Source organism: Geotrypetes seraphini, chromosome 2 (genome assembly GCF_902459505.1).
Source record: "Geotrypetes seraphini chromosome 2, aGeoSer1.1, whole genome shotgun sequence".
NCBI classification, from domain to species: domain Eukaryota; kingdom Metazoa; phylum Chordata; class Amphibia; order Gymnophiona; family Dermophiidae; genus Geotrypetes; species Geotrypetes seraphini.
In genome coordinates this window covers 253778926-253800577 of record NC_047085.1, presented here as the reverse complement: position 1 = coordinate 253800577, position 21652 = coordinate 253778926, and the positions used below count along the sequence as shown (strand labels likewise).

At 43.1% G+C, this 21652-nt stretch overlaps 1 protein-coding gene across 5 annotated transcripts in view; it reads left to right on the top strand.

Annotated features, from left to right (window-relative positions):
* The first annotated feature begins 460 nt into the window (after positions 1-460).
* The window catches only part of ZC3H7B (zinc finger CCCH-type containing 7B), a 204980-nt gene continuing 183788 nt past the window's right edge, over positions 461-21652 (top strand). The window contains exons 1-3 of one of the 5 annotated variants that reach the window (XM_033929398.1): positions 462-680; positions 1561-1650; positions 19378-19438. In XM_033929398.1, coding sequence (XP_033785289.1) covers positions 19386-19438 — 53 coding nt within the window. In that variant the 5' untranslated portion in view covers positions 462-680; positions 1561-1650; positions 19378-19385. Of the gene's footprint in view, positions 681-978; positions 1086-1560; positions 1651-19377; positions 19439-21652 lie in introns of those variants that run through there. The other 4 variants (XM_033929404.1, XM_033929399.1, XM_033929400.1 and 1 more) reach the window with 4 other exon arrangements.

Genomic DNA, 21652 nt, shown 5'->3' with positions numbered 1-21652 from the left:
GGTCTCGCGGCCCACAACTCTATGTTGCTTGCTCAAGGGTGGGTTCACCCAATAATTTATATGTTCTTGCTCCAGGCGGTGAAACTAAAATTGTTGTTTATAATCACGTTTTGCGTTAGTTGTATTGTATTCATTTTATCAAACATATCACATTATAATTTGAATATTGTACTTTTTATTAAGCTGTAAAAAAATAATTTCATTCACCACTATAAAGTATCTTTATTTGAATCCATTTACAGTGTTATTGCTATAATTAAATACCCGTGCAACGCCGGGGCATCAGCTAGTATTTGATAAAATTACTTGACTACCATGCAACTTGGTGCCTACACCAGCTAGTGCCCCTAGGAGAGCCTGTATAAAAGTAGACTCTATCTTCAACAGGCTATAGAAATAGGTAATAGTAGGAAAGCCATGTCCTGTGCTGGAGAGCCTGACCTAGATAGACTAACACTAACGCCGGGCCTGGAGGGTTTTAGGACCCAAGAGCAGGCTGAAAGAGGAGGAGGAGTAGCCGCAAAGCAAGAGGAAGTATTTACCCTGCCGGAGACCTGGAAATGAAAGTAAAGCACACACACATGGATAAACCAGACGCTGTCGGCCCAGCTTCGGCTCTATGAGATGCCGAGCAATAGCACCGTCAATAAGCGCAAAGCACATGCGGTAGAGAGCAGAGGGTAGGTTATGGGCGGGCTTGTTGCATTGTTGGAACAGGAAGCCCATGGCTGCAGAGGAAGAGGGGGCTGATCGCTTGCTTACCCGATTTGCAAACCTGAGAAGCCTCTAGCTGTGGACGTTTGTTTCATTAATGTATATCGGGGGGTGGGGGGGGGGGTCAGTGGATGATTATTTGTCAGTTTTCCCTGGCTTGCCCTCGGGGTGCAGGAGCTGGTGATCTGTGGCCGAGCCTGAGAGCTTGCCCCGCCCCCTCCCTCTCAACTTCTTTGAAATGGTGGGCTGCTGGGGCTTCAGCGCGTCCTTTCCCGGCCCGTTAGTGGGGTGTAAGCGCTCGTGCAGGGTGTAATGATCTCGCGGGATGATTTTTTTTTTTTTAATGCACGCTTTTTCATTTTGGCTGAGAGGTATGAAAAATAACCTAAGGTTGGGGGGAGGGGACACTTTTCTGCTTAGGGTGATTGCAGGCTAAGATAAAGTGCTTCATTGAGATTCCCTAGCGCCCCCCCACTGCCTGGCACGGCCTGGCTCCAGAAATGGGGAGGGAGGATGGATGTCAGGCTTTAATTTGCCAACCTTAGGTTGGGAAACTCTCTCTGCATGTCTACATTGAACAAGCTGTGATACTGTTCTAGTGCTTGTGATCCATTAAATCATGGACATTTGTATAGGATAGGAGCAGATTGGGGAAGTGGAGGTCTGATCTAGAGTTTCCAACCTGTTAAGTTTCTTGGGAGTCTCTAGGGAAATAAAGAATAACCTCCAGGGTACAGTCCCTGCAGGAAAACAGTGGGTGAATTCTCAAGAGAAAAAAAGGAATATTGACTGGAGAATTAAAATTTCTTTCCTTTATAGTGTCTCCCTGGTTTTGTGTATTTTTAGGTGCTCTATAGTATGTACGATATGACGATTTAAGGAGAAAGGGAACATGAGCAGAGACTCTCACTTAACAGGAGACTCGGCATATGTGAGGTAAATGTAATGATATTTGTTCTGTTTTATGTGTATATGTAATTCCTTATATTTGGTGCCCATGTAGGTATCTTATTCACTTTAAACATTTCTATTTCACCTATCTAGCTATTGCAAGTTGGTTATAAGTGATATATAAAAACTACCGTAAATTAAAAATAAAAAAAATTACAGGATGTATATCAAATTATCCTGTGTATATAAGACTAGCCATACTGTGTCAGACCAATGGGCCATCTAGCCCAGTATGCTGTTTCCAAATGTGGTCAATCTAGGTCACAAGTACCAGAGAAGAGCGACTAAAATGATTAAGGGGCTGGAGGAGTTGCCGTACAGTGAGAGATTGGAGAAACTGGGCCTCTTTTCCCTTTAAAAGAGGAGACATGATCAAAACATTAAAAATACTGAAGGGACTAGACTTAGTAGATAAAGACAGACTGTTCACACTCTCCAAGGTAGGGAGAAAGAGAGGGCACTCTCTAAAGTTAAAAGGAAAGAACATAAGGAAGTTCTTCTTCACCCAGCGAGTGGTGGAGAGCTGGAATGCTCTTCTGGAGTCTGTTGTAAGGGAAAACACCCTCCAGGGTTTCAAGACTAAGCTGGACAAGTTCCTGCTAAACTGGGATGTATGCAGGTGAAGCTGGACTCATTTAGAGCACTGGTCTTTGACCTGGGGGCCGCTGTGTGAGCGGACTGCTAGGCAGGATGAACCACTGGTCTGACCCAGCAGCGGCAATTCTTATGTTCTTATGGTAGAAATCCACATAATAGCAACATTCTATGCTACTGATTAGAGAATGACGCAAGGGAACATTTTTACCCATCCTTGCTTGAACTTATTTTCCTGTCCCATCCCGGCGAGTTCTTTTCCTGTCCCTGCCCCATTCCTGCAAGCTCTGTCTTCATCTGCACAACACTCAAACACTTTAAATCATAAGTGTTTGAGGCTTGTGCGTTTAAGACAGAGCTTACAGGAAAGGGACAGCAACAAAACTCATGGGGACAGGATGGGGAAATTGAGTTCCTGCAGGGACGGGGAAAAATTTGTCCCCATGTCGTTCTCTGCTACTGATACCAGAGAAAACAGTGGCTTCCCCCATGCCTTTCTCAATAGCAGACTCTGGACTTTTCCTCCAGGAACCTCTCCAAACCTTTTATAAGCCTAGCTATGCTAACCACTATTACAACATTCTCTGGCAATGAGTTACGGAGCTCAACTATTCATTGAGTGAAAAAAAAAAATTCCTCCTATTTGTTTTAAAGGTAACTTCATTGAGTGTTCCCTAGTCTTTGTAATTTTTGTTACTGTCATTCTATCATTCTGATCATGCATTAACAGCAAGAAGGGCAAAATGGTGTCGGGTAAATTGCGAGAGGTATAGCAGATCTGAGGAAACTGCTTCAGGTTAAACTAGGTTGAAAAGGTGGGTTTTTGTTTTTCTTTGGAAGTTTTTCAGAGAGGTGGGAGGTAGGTTTGGATAATATAAAAGTCTGAATCTAGACTGACAGCAATCCAGAGTGTCCAAAAGAAGTGAGTGAGGAGAGATGGAATGTGTGTGATAGGTATAAATGGGGAAGAGGGGAGGGATCTTTACAATGGACCTTATCCTGAGGGTGAAATATGTAACTTTTAGTATTATATTGATGTCTCCTAATTTACAGGTATGCATTTCCATGAATGTGAGGGGTTAGAGAATGGCATGGTGACACAATTCATCACCGTTCCCATCCCAGCGGATAACAACAGGAAACCATCCCCTGTCATTCTTTAGTGTCTATCTCAACCTCAGTCCTTCTATATCAGCATTCTTTAATGCAAGGCTTTTGAGGATCAGTGGCTGTGCCCATTCATACTCTGATTCTTATGTGAGCCAAGTATAGGATAATGAAGCTATCATGACATCACTGATGAGTTTGGCTCTGAGGCATTGGTGGAATGAAGCATTATGACATCACAGTCAGCTCTGGAATGTTGCTGCTCTTTGAATTGCTGCCTGGTACTTGGGACCTCGGTTGGCCACTGAGCTTGATGGCCCTTTGGTCTCTCCCAGTATGGCAACGCTTATGGTCTTGTGTTCTAACCATCCCATATCATTCTTTAGTGTCTATCTCAACCTCAGTCCTTCTACACCAGCATTCTTCAATGCAAGGCTTGAGGGTCAGTGGCTCTGATTCTTCCCTCTCTAATGACATGGGGATGGTTTCCCACGGTTATCCATGTAGACAGGAATATTGATGAATTCTGTAACCGTGTCATTCTCCATGAGGGGTTTAAACTCCCCTAGGAAACGCCAATTATTTTTCAAAGAAGCAGAGCGGTTAAAATTGTCAGTGGTTTTTATCAGTGGCGTAGTAAATGCCCCCCTTCTGGGGGTGGCCCGCCCTGGGTGCAGTCTTGGTGAGGGTGCTGGCACTCCTCCTCCTCTTTGTCTCTCTGCCCCCCCCCCCCTGCTCCCACTCCTCCCTCCACTGCAGACGTGCTTTAGAAGGCATTAAGACAAGTACTGGGCAGACTTGCACAGTCTGTGTCCCGTATATGGATATTCAGCTGGGGAGGGCTTTGATGACTGGGATGGTTTAGAAGGGCTGAAGTGAGTTATGAAGGAGACTCCAGATAGAACCTAAGCACACTACTGGGCAGAGCTCTGAGGTTTTGGCTAGAAATATCTAAGAAATAGGACCATTTAAATTAAATGATTAATTTATAGAGCGTGCACGGTTGGGCAGACTGGACGGACCATTCAGGTCTTTATCTGCTGTCACTTACTATGTTACATTTACTGATTGCAGTGGCGTAGAAGCAGGGAGATCTTCCCTCCCTTGATGTAGTGATACTCAAAGTAAATATATACGTATACTTAATATCTAAACTAACCGCCTTGAGGCATAATAGACGACCACATTTCCAAAAGATATGGAGCGGCTTTATTAAGTGGTCAGAGACATTGCATGATAATCCACATTGATGTGATTTTGAATAGGGTCACTGGGTGTTTTCAAGGACCTGACCCACTCTAGTTGAAAAGGGAACTTATACAGTTGGGGAGGAGGGAGGGTTTGATTTGAGGGGGTTCATAGTTATGATGTTTATGTTATGTAGTGGGGGGTAATCCTTTCTTCTTTAGGTGCCCCTTTGCCATATGCTGAAGAATGACGGTATACCATTGGCAGAATTTATATTGACATTCTGGATTATGTACGGTTTGTGCAATGATTGATTCTGTTCATGCTTGTAATTGTACCTTTTTTGTTTGATTTTAATAAAGAAGATGACTTGGGAGGAGGAAAGGTTGGGAACTGATGCAGAGTCGGGGATGGAGATGGGTCTTGAGGAGGAAGAGAGGGAGAGAGCTGGGGGGGGAGCTTTGAGTCTGAGGGGGGAGCATAGCGAGCTGGAAGGACAGTCTGAGTAATCAGCAGGGTAGGATGGGAATAAAATAAATTGTAGGACTGGGGAGGTAAGCAAGTTAGGGTATCAAGTACAAGTTGGGAGGGGGGGTTCCAAGCCTGGTGGGCAACAGCCGGGCCCTATGGTGTCCTTTTACAGTATTTGAGCTCATTTTGCATCTTTGAAAAATAATATAAAAATGCAATAAATGATGCTAAATCGGCTGCTATTGCTTTGGGCCACCTGGCTTATAGGGCAGGAAAAGGAATATACGAAGACAAAAATATATATTGCAGAACTTGCAAAGCTGGAAGGATTGTGAGCCGCTCCTGAGCATCTCCTGCTCCAAAATAGAACACAAGGCAGGTGGGGTGGGAGAGTTACAAAGTGGTGAAATGGAAAAAGGCTCTTTTGTTCATGTTCTTTGTACCCCTTGTTACCAGGATAGATGGTATTTAGGGAGAAGAGGAGGACAGAGATATCGCATTAGAAGATTATTGCCAGGATCACTCTCACAGGTTCTATCTCCCACAAAGAAGTCAACCAGCACAAAATAAAAGAAAGCAAAATGGAAAAAAATGAAGGGGTGGGCTCTGCTTCTTCATTCCTCCTCCTCCTTATCATTTCTATAGTGCTCCAATGATTCATGATGATTCATGGAACGTCCAATTCTAAACAAGCCTCATGCTGGGTGGAGATTAGAGGTGTAAAGTCTTATCAGCACCTTCACCTTTGGCAGGATTTACTAGAAATGCACAGGCACTTGTGATCCAAGGTTTTGGTTTTTTTTTACACATTGCATAGCAGTCAGATGGCAATAGAGTTTGATAGCACTAGGTCTCTCAAAGATTCTGACCACGTATCTCGAGTTAGCACTCTCAGATGGACAGCCTGGATCAAGCGGCTCCTCAAGTAATATCTGTACAGAGACCTGTGCACCAGGCACCTAAAAAAAAAAATTAGCCTAGAACTTTTTCCTAGGAGCTAACATTTGCTTTTCAGCTTTTCTGCTGACTTCCGAATCCCACGGGAAAATGCTTAGCTGCATGAGCAGGCAAGAGAAAGCATACGTGTGTTAGAACAGTGCATTGCAAACTGTGTGCCTCCTGAGATTTGAGGTGTGCTGCAACACATTGGCGAGGAAGAGAGTCATCCACGCCGGCTGACTGCCTACGGGATGCGCCTCTCGTGGTGAGAGGCACATCCTGTAGGAAGTCAGCCGGGTTCGGATGACTCTCCTCCTGGCTGGCATCTCTCGTCCTCTCCCCGCACCTCTCGGATCCCTCCACCGAAGCGGGTTGCAGCCAGGTGAGCCTCCGTGCATGCGTGGACGTTGATGTTGTGGTGTCACGTATGCACATGATGTCATCATGTTGAAGTCTGCACACTTACAGGTGCCTTCTAGCCGGGGCACTGGATTTAGTGTGCCACGGGCTGGAAAGTTTGTGAGACACTGTGTTAGAATATGATATAAGAGTTCTGGTAAGCAGAGGTGCAGTTCAGGGACCTTGTGCTGGACAATGAACTTGGGTGTTTCAAGTTTTATTAAAAAAAATTTTATACAGCTTATTCAAATTTCTAGGCGGTGTACAACAATAATAAAAAAAAATATCTTTAAAGGAACAAAAAACAATTAGAGTTAAAATATTATACAAAACCATGTTGGGTTAGTAGATACTTACAAAAACATATATACGAACTGCACACAATTGGGAAAGAAGGATGGAACTACAGTATTTGAGAAAGTAACACTTAGGGAAGAAACAATAGGTAAGGGTGCAGTTGTATAGGGTAATCTTAAGATGGCCAAACGGGTAGAAAATAAAAATTAGGATACTTGGATACATGGGGAGTGGAATGGCAGTGGGTAAAAGGATGTAGTGATGCCTCTGTATAAGATTCTGATACTACTACTACTATTATTTATTATTTCTATGCCATATGCTGAAGAATGACGGTATACCATTGGCAGAATTTATATTGACATTCTGGATTATGTACGGTTTGTGCAATGATTGATTCTGTTCATGCTTGTAATTGTACCTTTTTTGTTTGATTTTAATAAAGAAGATGACTTGGGAGGAGGAAAGGTTGGGAACTGATGCAGAGTCGGGGATGGAGATGGGTCTTGAGGAGGAAGGGAGGGAGAGAGCTGGGGGGGGAGCTTTGAGTCTGAGGGGGGAGCATAGCGAGCTGGAAGGACAGTCTGAGTAATCAGCAGGGTAGGATGGGAATAAAATAAATTGTAGGACTGGGGAGGTAAGCAAGTTAGGGTATCAAGTACAAGTTGGGAGGGGGGGTTCCAAGCCTGGTGGGCAACAGCCGGGCCCTATGGTGTCCTTTTACAGTATTTGAGCTCATTTTGCATCTTTGAAAAATAATATAAAAATGCAATAAATGATGCTAAATCGGCTGCTATTGCTTTGGGCCACCTGGCTTATAGGGCAGGAAAAGGAATATACGAAGACAAAAATATATATTGCAGAACTTGCAAAGCTGGAAGGATTGTGAGCCGCTCCTGAGCATCTCCTGCTCCAAAATATAGCGCTGAAAAGGAGTACGCAGCACTGTACATATTAACATACAATAGACAGTCCCTGCTCAGAAGAGCTTACAATCTAGTTTAGACAGGACATTACAGGGTTGGGGAGATTATGGTAGAGGAAATGATACAGTAGGTATAGGTATCTGACAGCAGTGAGTGGGAGTTAAGAGCTGAAAGCAGTCTCAGAAAAGTGGGCCTTTAGCTTGGATTTGAACACTGCCAGGGATGGAGCACGACGTATTGAGTCAGGCAGCCTGTTCCAGGCATACGGTGCCACAAGAAAGAAGGGACAGAATTTGGAGTTGGCAGTGGAAGAGAAGGGTACAGATAAGAGGGCTTACCCAGTGAACGGAGATCACGGGGAGGGGGGAGCATAGGGGGAGTTAAGTGAGTAGCGATATTTGGGGGGGGGGGGCTTCAGACTGAATGCACTTGTAAGTCAGCAAGAGGAGTTTAAACTGTATTCGGAAATGGATGGTGAGCCAATGAAGTGACTCGAGGAGAGGGGTAATGTGAGAATAGCGGCTCTCACGGAATATGAGTCGTGCAGCAGAATTTTGAACGGATTGAAGAGGTGAGAAATGGGTGTGTGGGAGGCCCGAGAGAAGTACATTGCAGTAGTCTTAAGTGCAAGGTGAATATTGTGTACAATTCTGGAGACCAAAAGGATGGAATCAGACTAAAGAGTGGCTATTACAATGATTAGTGGTCTTCGTCTTAAAGCATATTGGGAATAGACTTAAAATCTGAATGTGTATACTTTGGAGGAAAGATGGGAGAGGGGAGATGTGATAGGTAAATGTCTCCTATCTATATGGCATAAATACACAGGAGGTGAGTCTCTTTCAATTGAAAGAAAACTCTGGAATGAGGGGGGGCATAGGATGAACATGAAAGGGGATAAACTAACCTGAGGAAATATTCATTTATTTAAATATTTATAAACCGCATATCCAACAATTCTTAGTGGGTAACAACATAACATACATAATAACAATAAAGTAAAATATACACTCAAATATGCAAAACAGAGACAAATTAGATAAGATCATCAAGATAAAATCTTCTAAAAGCATGTCCACCAATCCTTATGACTGTTTTTGTTTGTGTTTTTAGTCATAAACCTCCTCCCCCACCCTCACTTCTCACTTGAGAAAGCAACGCTCAAACAAGGCCATTTTCAGACCTTTTCTAAACTGCAGCAAGATAGAGGCCTGTCTTAATTCCAAAGATAGGGCATTCCAATACACCAGGCCCTGCACAGATAGCATAGTTTTATGGCTCACTGAAAGCCTCACAACGCTCAACAAAGGCACTACCAAACACATCCTATCTGAAGAGCGTAGCGCACGCACAGGCTGATAAAACTGCAACGCAGAGCGTAAAACAGACGGACAATTGTCCTGTAACAATCTGAAAATTATGCATAAGACCTTAAATTCGATTCACGCACCAATCGGCAACCTGTGTAGATCTCAAAGAATTGGTGTGATGTGATCGAATTTTGAGGCATGAGCAATGCATTCTGTGCTAGTTGCATAGCTTGCAACACACACTTAGGTAACCCTAAGTAGAGTGAATTACAGCAATCGAACAACGGAGTTATCAACATCACAATACACATTCTAAAATTGTCACTTGACAAGTAATCTCTCAATCTATGCAACGGTCGTAATTTAAAAAACACATGAGTGGAGTAGAATGGGTAGAAGTGGATCGATTTTTCACTCCATCTAAAATTACAAAGACTAGGGGACAATCGATGAAGTTACAGGGAAATACTTTTAAAACCAATAGGAGGAAATCATTTTTTCACTTGGAGAATAGTTAAGCTCTGGAACCCATTGCCATAGGTTGTGGTAAGAGTGGATAGTGTAGCTGGTTTTAAGAAAGGTTTGGACAATTTCCTGGAGGATAAGTCCATAGTCTGTTATTGAGAAAGACATGGGGAAGCCACTGCTTGCCCTGGATTGGTAGCATGGAATATTGCTACTCCTTGGGTTTTGGCCAGGTACTAGGGACCTGGATTGGCCAACATGAGAACGGGCTACTGGACTTGATGGATTCAGATCAGTGCCACCTGCCCCCCCCCCCCCCCCGGACCTGTTGCAAGCTTCTGTCGTAAGACCTGGTGGGCTGGGACAGGAGGGACTCTTAAAAATTTTAATTTCTCTCCCACCTCCCTTGCGTACCTTTCAATTCCCTGGTGGTCTCACAGTGGGCCGGGACAGGAGAGATCCCTCCTGCCTCCTGTCCTGGCTGACTGTGACAATGTATACCTGCCTCCCCCGCATACCTTTCAAATACCTGGCTGTCCAGTGGTGAACCGGCACAGAAGCGATCTTGCTGCACCGAGCAGAGCCGCTAGCTGAATGGCTGCTGCTGATGACAATTCTCCCCAGAATACTTGGATCTTCTTCATACCATCTCAGGAACTGGGTCGCAACCTCCACACACTCTTGTTTGTGCAGATCAGTAAGCTGTTTGAGAACCCATCGTGTGCAGACTTTCCTTTATCCCAAGTCATCATGTATTATGGCAAATGATAATCCATAGCTGATATCCAAATTTGCAGCCAATAGAGACACTGTTATTCATCAGTCTTCTCTAATCAAGGCATCTGTCCTGTCAATGTGCATCATGATTATGGGCGACCAGAATAACCGTCGATTACACTTATTCTTCAGAAGCCTCTTACTTTCTGTTGAAAGTGCACCTTATTTTCTGACCCCAAAATATCTTTGAAATACTATGCCAACCCCCACCCCCCCAAAAAAAAAACCCAAACAAACTTACAAGTAACATTAGTGGCATAATGGAGATCGCTCTGAGGAAAGGGATGTTACCAGTCGTGTGCTTTAAGATTCGGTTCTTGGGCTTGTTGTTTTTGAAATTTCTGTAAGCGATATTGCTGAAGGGCTGTCAGGTAAGATTTGCCTCTTTGCGGATGATAACCAAAATCTGCAATAGAGTAGATGCACCTGATGTGAATAACATGAGGAAGGACCTAGTGAAACTTGAAGAATGGTCTGAAATTTGGCAGCTAAGATTTAATGCTAAGAAATAGAAGGTCATACATTTGGGCTGCAAAAACCCAAGGGAATGGTACAGTTTAGGGGATGAAGAACTTTTGTGCACCAAAGTGGAGTGGAACTTGGATGTGATAGTATGTGCTGATCTTAAAGTGGCCAAACAGGTCGTAGTTTCAAGCTAGAAAGTTGCTAGGGTGCATAGGAAGAGGCATATAAGACTCTGGTGAGACCTCCATTTAGAATATTGTGTGCAGTTCTGGAGACCACATCTTCAAAAAGATAAAAACAGAATGAAGTCTGCTCAGAAGAAGTCTACAAAATGGTGCGTGGTCTTCATCATAAGGCGTGTGGGGACAGACTTATAGATCTCAATATGTATACTTTGGAGGAAAGGCAGAAGAGGGGAGATATGATAGAGATGTTTAAATACCTACGTGGCGTAAATGCGCATGAGTCGTGTCATTTGAAAGGAAGCTCCAGAATGAGAGGGCATAGGATGAAGTTTAAGAGGTGATAGGCTCAGGGTGGTAGTTGCATGGAATAGTCTCCTGGTAGAGGTGGTGGAGACAAAGACTGTGTCAGAATTCAAGAAAGCATTGAACAGCCATGCTGGATCTCTTGGGAAGGGTGATAGAGGTGGATGGGCAGACTGGATGGGCCATTTGGCCTTATCTATCATATGTTCTATAAACCTCCAACCTGCTTTCTGGGCTGTCAGAGCTGTGTCTCAGTGTTCCTTGTTAACAAGCAACTGAACGAGTAATGGGAAATGCTGTTGGGACTCATCTGCTTCTTAGTCACTTTAGCCTTGAAAAGAGATCAATAGGTCTTCTATTGCCACAAAAGTCCTCTCTAAAGAGTTCCCCAGAATTAGCAAGACCTTTGCAGGATGAAATGGAGCTTTCTTTTCAGATTCAACCTTGCCAGCCCTTGGGCTTACAAGCACAAGATCTTCATTTGGTAAAGGTATCCATTGGACTCACTATGACAGTGCTGGCAGGGAGAGTACTGCGTGACACACAGCACCTCTCACAGACAGTTATAACTGCATGATCCCCAATGCACCAGCTTATGATATAGAAACATGATGGCAGTATACCTTATGACCCAGATCACCAACTATTTTAGTAGCTTTCCTCTAGACTCATTTCATCTTTTTTGAAGGTGCAGTCTCCAGAATTGTACACAATATTCTAAATGAAGTCTCACCAGAGTCTTATACAGGAGCATCAATACCTCCTTTTTCTACTGGCTATTCCTCTCCCTATGCACCCAAGCATCCTTCTAGCTTTCAATGTTGCTTTTTCAACCTGTTTGGCCATCTTAAGATCAGCACATACTATCACACCCAAGTCCTGCTCCTCTTTAATATAGAAACATAGAAGATGACAGCAGAAAAGGGCTACAGCCCATCAAGTCTGCCCACTCTGCTTACCCACCCCCTGTCTATGCCCTAATGACCCAAATTCCTTATCTTGACCCTCGTAGGGATCCCACATGGGTATCCCATTTATTCTTAAAGTCTGGCACACTGTCTGCCTCGATCACCTGCACTGGAAGCTTGTTCCAATGATCAACCACTCTCTCTGTGAAGAAATACTTTCTGGTGTCGCCATGAAATTTTCCGCCCCTGAGTTTGAGCGGGTGCCCTCTTGTGGCCGAGGGTCCCTTGAGAAAGAAAATATCATCTTCCACTTCGACACGTCTCGTGAGGTACTTAAATGTTTCGATCATGTCTCCCCTCTCCCTACGTTCCTCAAGAGTGTAGAGCTGCAATTTGTTCAGTCTCTCTTCGTACGAGAGACCCTTTAGCCCCGAGATCATCCTGGTAGCCGTACACAAAAGTTCTTCATCCCCTAAACTGTACTGTTCCTTTGGAATTTTGCAGCCCAAATACATCACTTTGCATTTCTTAGCATTAAATCTTAACTGCCAAATTTCAGACCATTCCTCAAACTTCACTAGGTCTTTCCTCATGTTATCCACACCACTATTGCAGATTTTGGTATCATCCGCAAAGAGGCAAATTTTACCAGACAGCCCTTCAATATTGCTTACAAAAATGTTAAAAAGAACAGGTCCAAGAACCAAACCTTGAGGCACGCCGGGCCCGGGTCTTCTCGGAGTCGGGTTGTTTGGGAATTCAGCCCAAAGTGGTGGTAAAATCCATCTAAGGCTAAATACCGGCATGAGACCGATAGCGGGGGCACATCACTGGTATCATCCTTTTCCTCAGAGCGATTTCCATTGACCTTCCACTCAACCAGTTCCTGACCCAGTCCATCACTTTAGGAGCTATCCCGAGGGTACTAAACTTATTTATTAGACACCTCTGTGGAACAGTGTCAAAAGCTTTGCTAAAATCTAAATACACCACATCTAGCGCATTCCCTCTGTCTAATTTTCTGGTTACCCAGTCAAAGGACTTGATTAGATTTGTCTGACAAGACCTTCCTCTACTGAATCCTTGTTGCCTCGGGTCCTGTTATCCACTGGATTCCAGAAGCTTCACTATTCTCTGTTTTAAAATTGTTTCCATTAATTGACTTACCACAGAAGTCAGACTTTTGGGCCTGTAGTTTCCTACTTCCTACATCTGCCCTTCTCCAGTCCTGCAGTAGCACTCCCGACTCTAGAGAAGCATTGATAAGGTCAGCCAGCAGAGTCACCAGAACTTCCCTAAGTTACTTCAGTATCCCTTATGCGTGGGTCTCTTTTTTTACATCTTAATATTGCTTTTTTTCTGTGTGTTGGATAATTGACGCCCTTATGGGGTCTTATTATTTATTGGTATTTATTAACCGCCTTTTTGAAGAGATTCACCTAAGGCTGTTGCATGCTTGATTGTGTTGTCTTAGTAAGCAATGCATATATCCTTCTCAATTGGGGCAAAATGGCTGCCTGGTATCATTAGACATCAGCAGTAAGGTACTGGTTTGGTTTACTCATTTTTATCCAGTTGGACTTATCATTTGACCTCTGGCTCCCATTCCTCTTTGGCTTACCCTCAGAGCATGGTGTTTCTTAAGAACCAGTTTTTTTGCAGCACACTTATTCGATATTTTCCTTAGCCTGCTAGTAATTGGTGCCATCCCATGAAATAATCAGGTATTACTTTGCTGACCCCCATTCAACTTTTCACAAGCATTGATCTCAAGGATCGGTGCTGGGACCGCTCCTGTTTAACATATTCATTGACGACCTGGAGGCGGGAACAAAATGCGAGGTCATCAAATTTGCAGATGACACCAAACTATTCAGCAAGGTTGAAACCACGGTTGACTGCGAGAATCTCCAAAAGGATCTTACGACATTGGAAGAATGGGCGAAAAAGTGGCAAATGAGCTTCAATGTAGGGAAATGCAAGGTCATGCATATAGGGAGAAGGAACCCGATGTTCACTTACAAAATGGGGGGATCAATGCTAGGGGTCAGTAATCTGGAAAGAGACTTGGGAGTGATGGTAGACACGACATTGAAGGCGTCGGCACAATGCGCCACAGCCTCGAGGAAAGCAAACCAAATGTTAGGTATCATTAAGAAGGGTATCTCGACCAGAACGAAGGAAGTCATCCTGCCACTGTACCGGGCTATGGTGCGCCCGCATCTGGAATACTGTGTACAGTACTGGTCACCGTACCTCAAAAAGGACATGGCAATGCTTGAGGGAGTCCAGAGAAGAGCAACTAAACTGATTAAGGGTATGGAAAACCTTACATACACTGACAGACTGAAGAAGCTGGGGCTGTTCTCCCTGGAAAAGCGGAGACTCAGAGGAGATATGATAGAGACCTTCAAGATCCTGAGGGGCATCGAAAAGGTTGACAAAGACAGATTTTTCAATTTGAAAGAAACCACAAGAACAAGGGGTCACTCGATGAAATTGAAGGGGGACAGGTTTAAAACAAACGCAAGGAAGTACTTTTTCACACAGAGGGTGGTGGACACATGGAACACCCTTCCGGAGGCCGTGATAAGAAATAGCACAGTACAGGGTTTCAAGGATGACCTGGATAGGTTCCTGGAAGACAAAGGGATTGAGGGGTACAGATAAGAGCAGTGGAAGGTTTAGAGATAACTGTAGAGGAAGGCAATAAAATTAGTCAGGGACCGCTGACCAGGCAATATGCCTGGTGGGCCGCCGCGTGAGCGGACCGCTGGGCTGGATGGACCTCTGGTCTGCCCCGGCGGAGGCGACTACTTATGTACTTATGTACTTATAAGCCCAAGTCTAAGCACGCTGAACTCCTATCTTGAAGCAGCTGCTCATAGACTTCACAACAATTGATTGAAATGAAATCCCCTTAAATCTCAAGCAGTGTGGATCAGTGATAATCTTCTTGGTCAATCCTATTACTAGCTCATTCATATTTTTTTATTTCCGTTGTTGCTCAAACCTGTTGTTGTTTTTTTTTTTTTCCCACTATGTCAGCTAGGTGCCATCAAATCCCTTCTAAATCTCAACAACTTGTGTATATTGGTTCACACATTAATTTTATCTCATCCAAACTACTGTAATTCCCTTTTGTAATGGATTCAGGTTTTCTGTCAAACAGTTGCTTCAGATAATCCAAAATATGGCCATAACACCATTTCTAACACCAAAAGATCCAGATCATGTGATACTATAATTATATGCCAAACATTGGCTTATTGTATACAGTGTTCCCCTGCGAAGTCGTGGTTTCACTCATTTGCGATATTCTCCAACCGCCTCTTCCTATACTAAAGTCAGGCTACACCAATCAGGAGCTGCGTGTCAAAGCAGATCCTGATTGGTGTAACCCAACTTTAGTACAGGAAGAAGCGGTCGGAGCATATCGCGAGTGATTTCCTTCACTTACCGGCGCTCCAGCTGCCCTCTCCTGCCTCCCCAGGTGAAAAACCGTGGGAGTACTGTACTTTAAAATTGCATTTTACAGTTTACAGATTATTTACATTACATTACATTACATTACATTAGTGATTTCTATTCCGCTTGTGCCTTGCGGTTCTAAGCGGATTACATTAGAAGATGGCTGGTCATTTCCAGGCGATGACAATACAATTATTTGTATAACTTTACAAACTTTGCATACCTAACTTTACATAACTTTTCGTACATAACTTTACATAACTTTACGTGGAGTTACTTTGTGTTACTTTACATTATCCTTACCGTGCTTGCATAACTTGCATTAAGTTTACATAATTTATCTTACATAATTTATCTTACATAACTTTACAAGACTTTACGTAGAGTTATTTTATGTTATTTTACCTTATTATTCCAGTACATTGCATAACTTACATTACATGATATTACAAAGCATAACCTTATGTTATATTACAACGCATAACCTTATGTTACATTACATAATATTACAAAGCATAATCTTATGTTACCAAAAAATCGTCTGTTCCTAGGTTGTTATATCTGATTTTTCGGTATTTGGGGAAACTGTGTTTCTAGATATGAATTGGCTTTTCGCCCGATGCAGCTAGATTAGATGTTGCCTATGGGGACGAAATTGCAGTTGGTTGTGAGTTGCAGGAGGTTGTGAAGGGAGAGAAGATGATGGTAGATTATAATATTGGGATGTGTTTTTTGAATAGTATGGTTTTTATATCTTTTCGAAACGCTTTGTAGTCCGTAGTTGTGGTCAGCAGCTTGGATATGATGGGGTCAATTTTCGCGGCCTGTGTAGCAAGTAGGTTGTCATATAGCTTTTTGCGTTTTGTGCCTTTGAGTGAGGGGTAGGTGAATGGGGTCTGGGTTCTCCTTACTCTAGTTGAGAGGTTTCTGGTTAGGCGGCTGTTTAGGTAGAGAGGTGCTGTTCCGTTTAGTGCTTTGAATAATAGACAGTATAGTTTGAATTGAGTTCTTGCTTGTATCGGTAGCCAGTGTGAGTCGAGATAGGCATTAGTGATGTGATCGTATTTTCCTAGCGAGTAGATAAGTCTGAGTGCTGTGTTCTGTACTGTCTGTAATTGTTTGGTCATGTAAGCGGGGCAGGGTAGATAAAGGCTGTTGCAGTAGTCTACAAGTCCTAGTACAAGTGATTGGACTAAGATCCTGTATTGTATTTTGTCAAAGAATTTTCTTATTTTTCGCAGGTTGCGCATGGTGTAGAAGGCTTTTTGGATGGTTTTGTTAGTATGAGTCTGCATTGTGCATCTCCTGTCTATTGTTACTCCCAGGATTTTGAGTGCTGGCTGTATTGGGTATGTGATTGCATTTGTCATCAGATCAGTTAAGGTAGGTTCTTTGTCTTTTTCTAGCAGCAGGAATTTGGTTTTATCCGTGTTCAGTTTCAGTTTGTGGTTGGTCATCCATGTTTCTACCGTTTCCAGAGTTTTATTCAGTCGTCCTGATGTGTTGGGGTCTTGGGTATTGAAGGGGAGAAGGATTGTTATGTCGTCTGCGTAGCTGAATGAGACTATATTTAGGGAGTCTAGAGTGGTGCCCAGTGAGGATACGTAGAGGTTGAAAAGTATGGGTGATAATGGAGATCCTTGTGGTACTCCACAGGGGTTTGACCAAGGGTCAGATATGTGGTCTTTTGTGGTATTTCAGCTTGATATATCACCTGTCCACAAAAAGTAATCAAAGTAGTTTGCTATCTAAATAAATATAAAACGTGAAAGAGTGCCATACCATTTTTTTAAAAACTTTTGCAAAAGTTGTTGACTGGGGTCAGTTCAGTGGCTCTAGTCATAGTCCTGTGGGGCAGGGGATCAGATTCGATGGGGGTAAATGATGCATTTGTTCCCAGGGAAGGAGGGAAGATTAATTTTGCTCCCATGGTAACTGCTAGTGGCCAGTGAAGGCAATAAGGCAGGCTTGGGCCAATGAGGAGTTCACAAGCCACCTGGGCTTGTCATTTGGGAAGAGATAAGCAGCAGAAATGGCTAAAAAATAAAAAAAATCAATCTGTTGACCACTTTCTGAGATTTAAGTCAGTTATAAATGTATTTCAGTAGCTGTAATTACTAATTTTATATTTCTGTAGTTACTAACCTTTCTTATATTCTCTACCTTGCTTATGTATAATGAGCCTTGTTTTTGGAAGGGCTACAAATAGGTCTGGTTTTCAGTGGCTTCCAATGAATATTTATATGTCTGTGGCCACAAAACAAGGCCACCTTTGCCCTGAAATTCAGATCTTCTGGACCTTCAGAACAAGAGCCGAGACCCCCTTTCATTCAGCTATGCCAGTGCTTCTCAGACCAGTCATTGGGCATACCCAGCCAGTCACGTTTTCAGGATACCCACAATGAGTATATATGACAGATTTGCCTAAAATGGGAGGGTAGTGCATGCAAATTATATCTTGTGCATATTCATTTGGAAATACTTGAAACCTTACTGTCTGGGTGTGCCCTAACACTGGATTGAGAACCCCTGAGCTATGCCATAAATCAAGGGGGGGGGAAGGAACTGTCCATATCAGCCTTAGAAACAATAATGTTTATTGAATATAATCATGCATAGAAGCTAATATGTATATAAATACAAAGTCCTTTTCCTTTGTTTTTATATACATATTAGTCTCTATGCATGATTATATTCAATAGAAATATCACACTTAAGCAATCACATTCCACTTCAACTAATTAATAAATCACTTTACTTTTCTCAGGATCTTCAGAGTTGAGCACAGCAATCTTTCATAGTATCTTAAGAGAGCTGCTCAGATCGTCATTGATCCCTTATTTTTTTTTTCTTTTATATATATATATTTATATTTAAATAGTTATACTTTCAATAAAGATATACTTTTTTTTCATTTTTTTAAATATCATTTAAGTTATTTAAAACGCCCAAACTAAGGCGCTTATCTTTTTTTTTTTTTTTTAACTTTATTTATGGGTTAAAATTCTGTTGACATGTTTCGCCTCTTTGGCTATGTCAAGGCTGCCCCCTTGTAAAGTTTTGCTCCACCATCAAGCCCACTATATTTTAAAGACAAGATCTCGAGCTGACAGAACTTTAACAGAAACGATAAGTGCCTTAGTTTGGGCATTTTAAATGACTTAAATGATATTTAAAGAATTAAAAAAGTATATTTATTTAAAAAATGTATAAACGGTTTGCTTATTGTTACATACATAATTCAGTAAGACAAATAAAATCAAACAAATATTAACATATAATCATTGAAAAATCACGTAAAGTGCCCATCAAAAGAACAATCGCAAAGATCAGTTCCTAGAAAAATGTATTATTGAAAGTATGACTATTTAAAGAAATATAAGGGATCAATGACGATCTGAGCAGCTCTCTTAAGACACTATGAAAGATTACTGTGCTCAACTCTGAAGATCCTGAAAAAAGTAAAGTGATTTATTAGTTGAAGTGGAATGTGATTGCATAAGAGTATGATATTTCTATTGAAGATTATTGCAATCGGAGAGTGGTGCCATTTCTATACTCTGATTATATTCAATAAACATTGTTGTTTCTAAGGCTGATGTGCACAGTCCCTTCCCCCACTTGTTTCTTGTTCTGGTCTATTTGACATGGGGTTGTTTTAACTTGTTTTTGTGGATTGTTCTGGTCTATTTGACTTGGGGTTGTTTTAACTTGTTTTTGTGGATTCTATGCCATAAATCGCCAGACCATTGTACCTAGTAGTCTTATCAATTGTAAGAGATTTCTCTGGTTGAGAATTGAATGCTGGGCCTGTTTATACAGCTGCCAAGTGCTGATTTCAGCCCATAGCTCCATCTGAGAAGTGGCTGTAGTGACTGCATTAACTTCTGTTTGTTACACATTGCAGGGGTTGTAATGGAGCGTCAGAGAAGAAAGGAAGATATTGAGAAGGGGCTGCAGTTTATTCAGTGAGTTAACACAATAACTTTTTTAAAAAATGTTTCTTGTTTTCCTATCGGATTGTTTTTCAGCTCATATAAAGGGGGAAGGGGCATGTTCCCTCTCGCAGAAGATTTAAAGTAGGTGGCCTGGTCTTAACAGTGAATAGTATGCAGGGCTAAGACTCTGTAAACATTTTGGGTCTTGAAATTTGATCTTCCTTGTCATTCATGTCAGACCAGTCCAGATGAGTGGTTTATGTCCCCTGTCGGTTGATGGAGACAGAGAGGAAAAAGAACTCTGTGCTGGTGTCACTCCTCTATGTAGGAGGCTGGTAGTGCCTTAAACTTTTCTGTGTTTCTCTGGCTCCAGCAGTTGGTGCTTCCCACTGAAGAATAGACAGTCTGGGGGATGCCCTGGGCAACAGCCCTTTAGAGCTGATTTCGCTCCTCCCTAGGGAACAGACTCGGTAGGGCTCTGATTTCCCACCTCGGTGGATTCAGTATCGTGCAGTTTCAAGTTCAAGTTTTATTAAAATTTGATTCAATCACTTATTATAAATTACTAAGCGACTTAACAGTAAAATTAAAATTGGGTACCATATATTATAAAAACGGATAAACATACGAACAGGACTCAACAAAAAACAGACTAACTGGTTCAAGATGGGAGGGCAGTAGAAATACATTTCTTATAGGAAAGAAAATATTAAAAGTAAAAACCAAGTAGGTTGGGATTTTAATGGAAGGCAAGAGAGTGTGGTGAGGAAAGCTTTCATTGATAGCTGATTTTAAATTAAAGGCGTCAAGGTGTCTCTGAATAGGAAACTCTTCCTTTAAATCGATCTAGATTTTGTTCTTCTCTTATATGTATCGGTAAAGCGGTGACTCTTCATCCTTGGTTGGCCAACAGCGGGAGCTACTGACAACACACTCTCTGTCTATCCTTCAAGAGCAATAGGGAGGCAGTAAAGGTTAGGGGGTGGGGCAGGGGAAGTTTTCTGTGGTGATGTTTTGGACTTGGTCAGGGGGGGTCTGAAGTGGAAAAATTGGAGGGAATGGTCTGCAGCTAAGTCATGTCAATTCAAGCATGCAGCCTGGCTTGGGAGTTAACAGGTGCGCGACAGATGGGTGTAATCTTTGGAGGGTTAGTATCCAGTGAAAAGTGGAGCTGGAGGGGTTCCCCAAACAACTTTGGCCTGTGTGGTTTGCATGGAATAAATCCTGGTCGGCATTCATGTACTGTGGGATCAGCAGATGGTTTTATTGCTGCTTTGTACCAGACAGAGAAGGGGGGAAGTTCATAAAAGCTACATCTCTCTCCCCTCAGGCATAGCAGAACCTGCACAGTTCCAGTTTTCTTCCGAGTTAATATTTCAGCAGGTGATCTCATAAGCTATTGGAGCTCCTCCCACTTCCTTCCAGTTAGGGCAGTAATAGTGGGCACATCCTGAAGAACCAGCTTTCTGCACCTGTATATAACTGAATCTTCTTAGAGTGACTTTAAGGTTAGATTTAAGCTTGTGATGCATGAAAACATTGCTGTAGCTTGAGAATTATAGCAAAAATTTCTGGGCGTTACTGTTTCAGTAGCATCTTCAGATTTTGCTTTGAGCCCTAATTAATGTCCTAACCTAATTGACCTTGGCAATATACCGTATTTTCACGCATATAAAGCGCGCATTATACGTGTTTTTACAAACCGTGCATACCCTTGCGTGGTATACGCGTGAGCGCGTTGTACAAAATTTTTTTTACATAGTTCCCCCCCCTCCCCGACGTCCGATTCACCCCCCGCAAGACCGCTCGCACGCACCCGCACCCCCACCCCGAAGGACCGCCGACTCCCCAACATGATCGGGGCAAAAAGGAGCCCAAGCCCTCTTGCCCCGCCGATTCCCCAACTCCCCGACAATATCGGGCCAGGAGGGAGCCCAAGTCCTCCTGGCCCTGGCGACCCCCCCCTCCCCGCTAGTTTTTCGGGCCAGGAGGGAGCCCAAACCCTCCTGGCCACGGCGACCCCTAACCCCACCCCGCACTACATTACGGGCAGGAGGGATCCCAGGTCCTCCTGCCCTCGACGCAAACCCCCCTCCCCCCAACGACCGCCCCCCCCCAAGAACCTCCGACCGCCCCCCCCCCCCAGCCGACCCGCGACTCCCCTGGCCGACCCCCACGACACCCCCACCCCCCTTCCCCGTACCTTTCTGTAGTTGGCCGGACAGACGGGAGCCAAACCCGCCT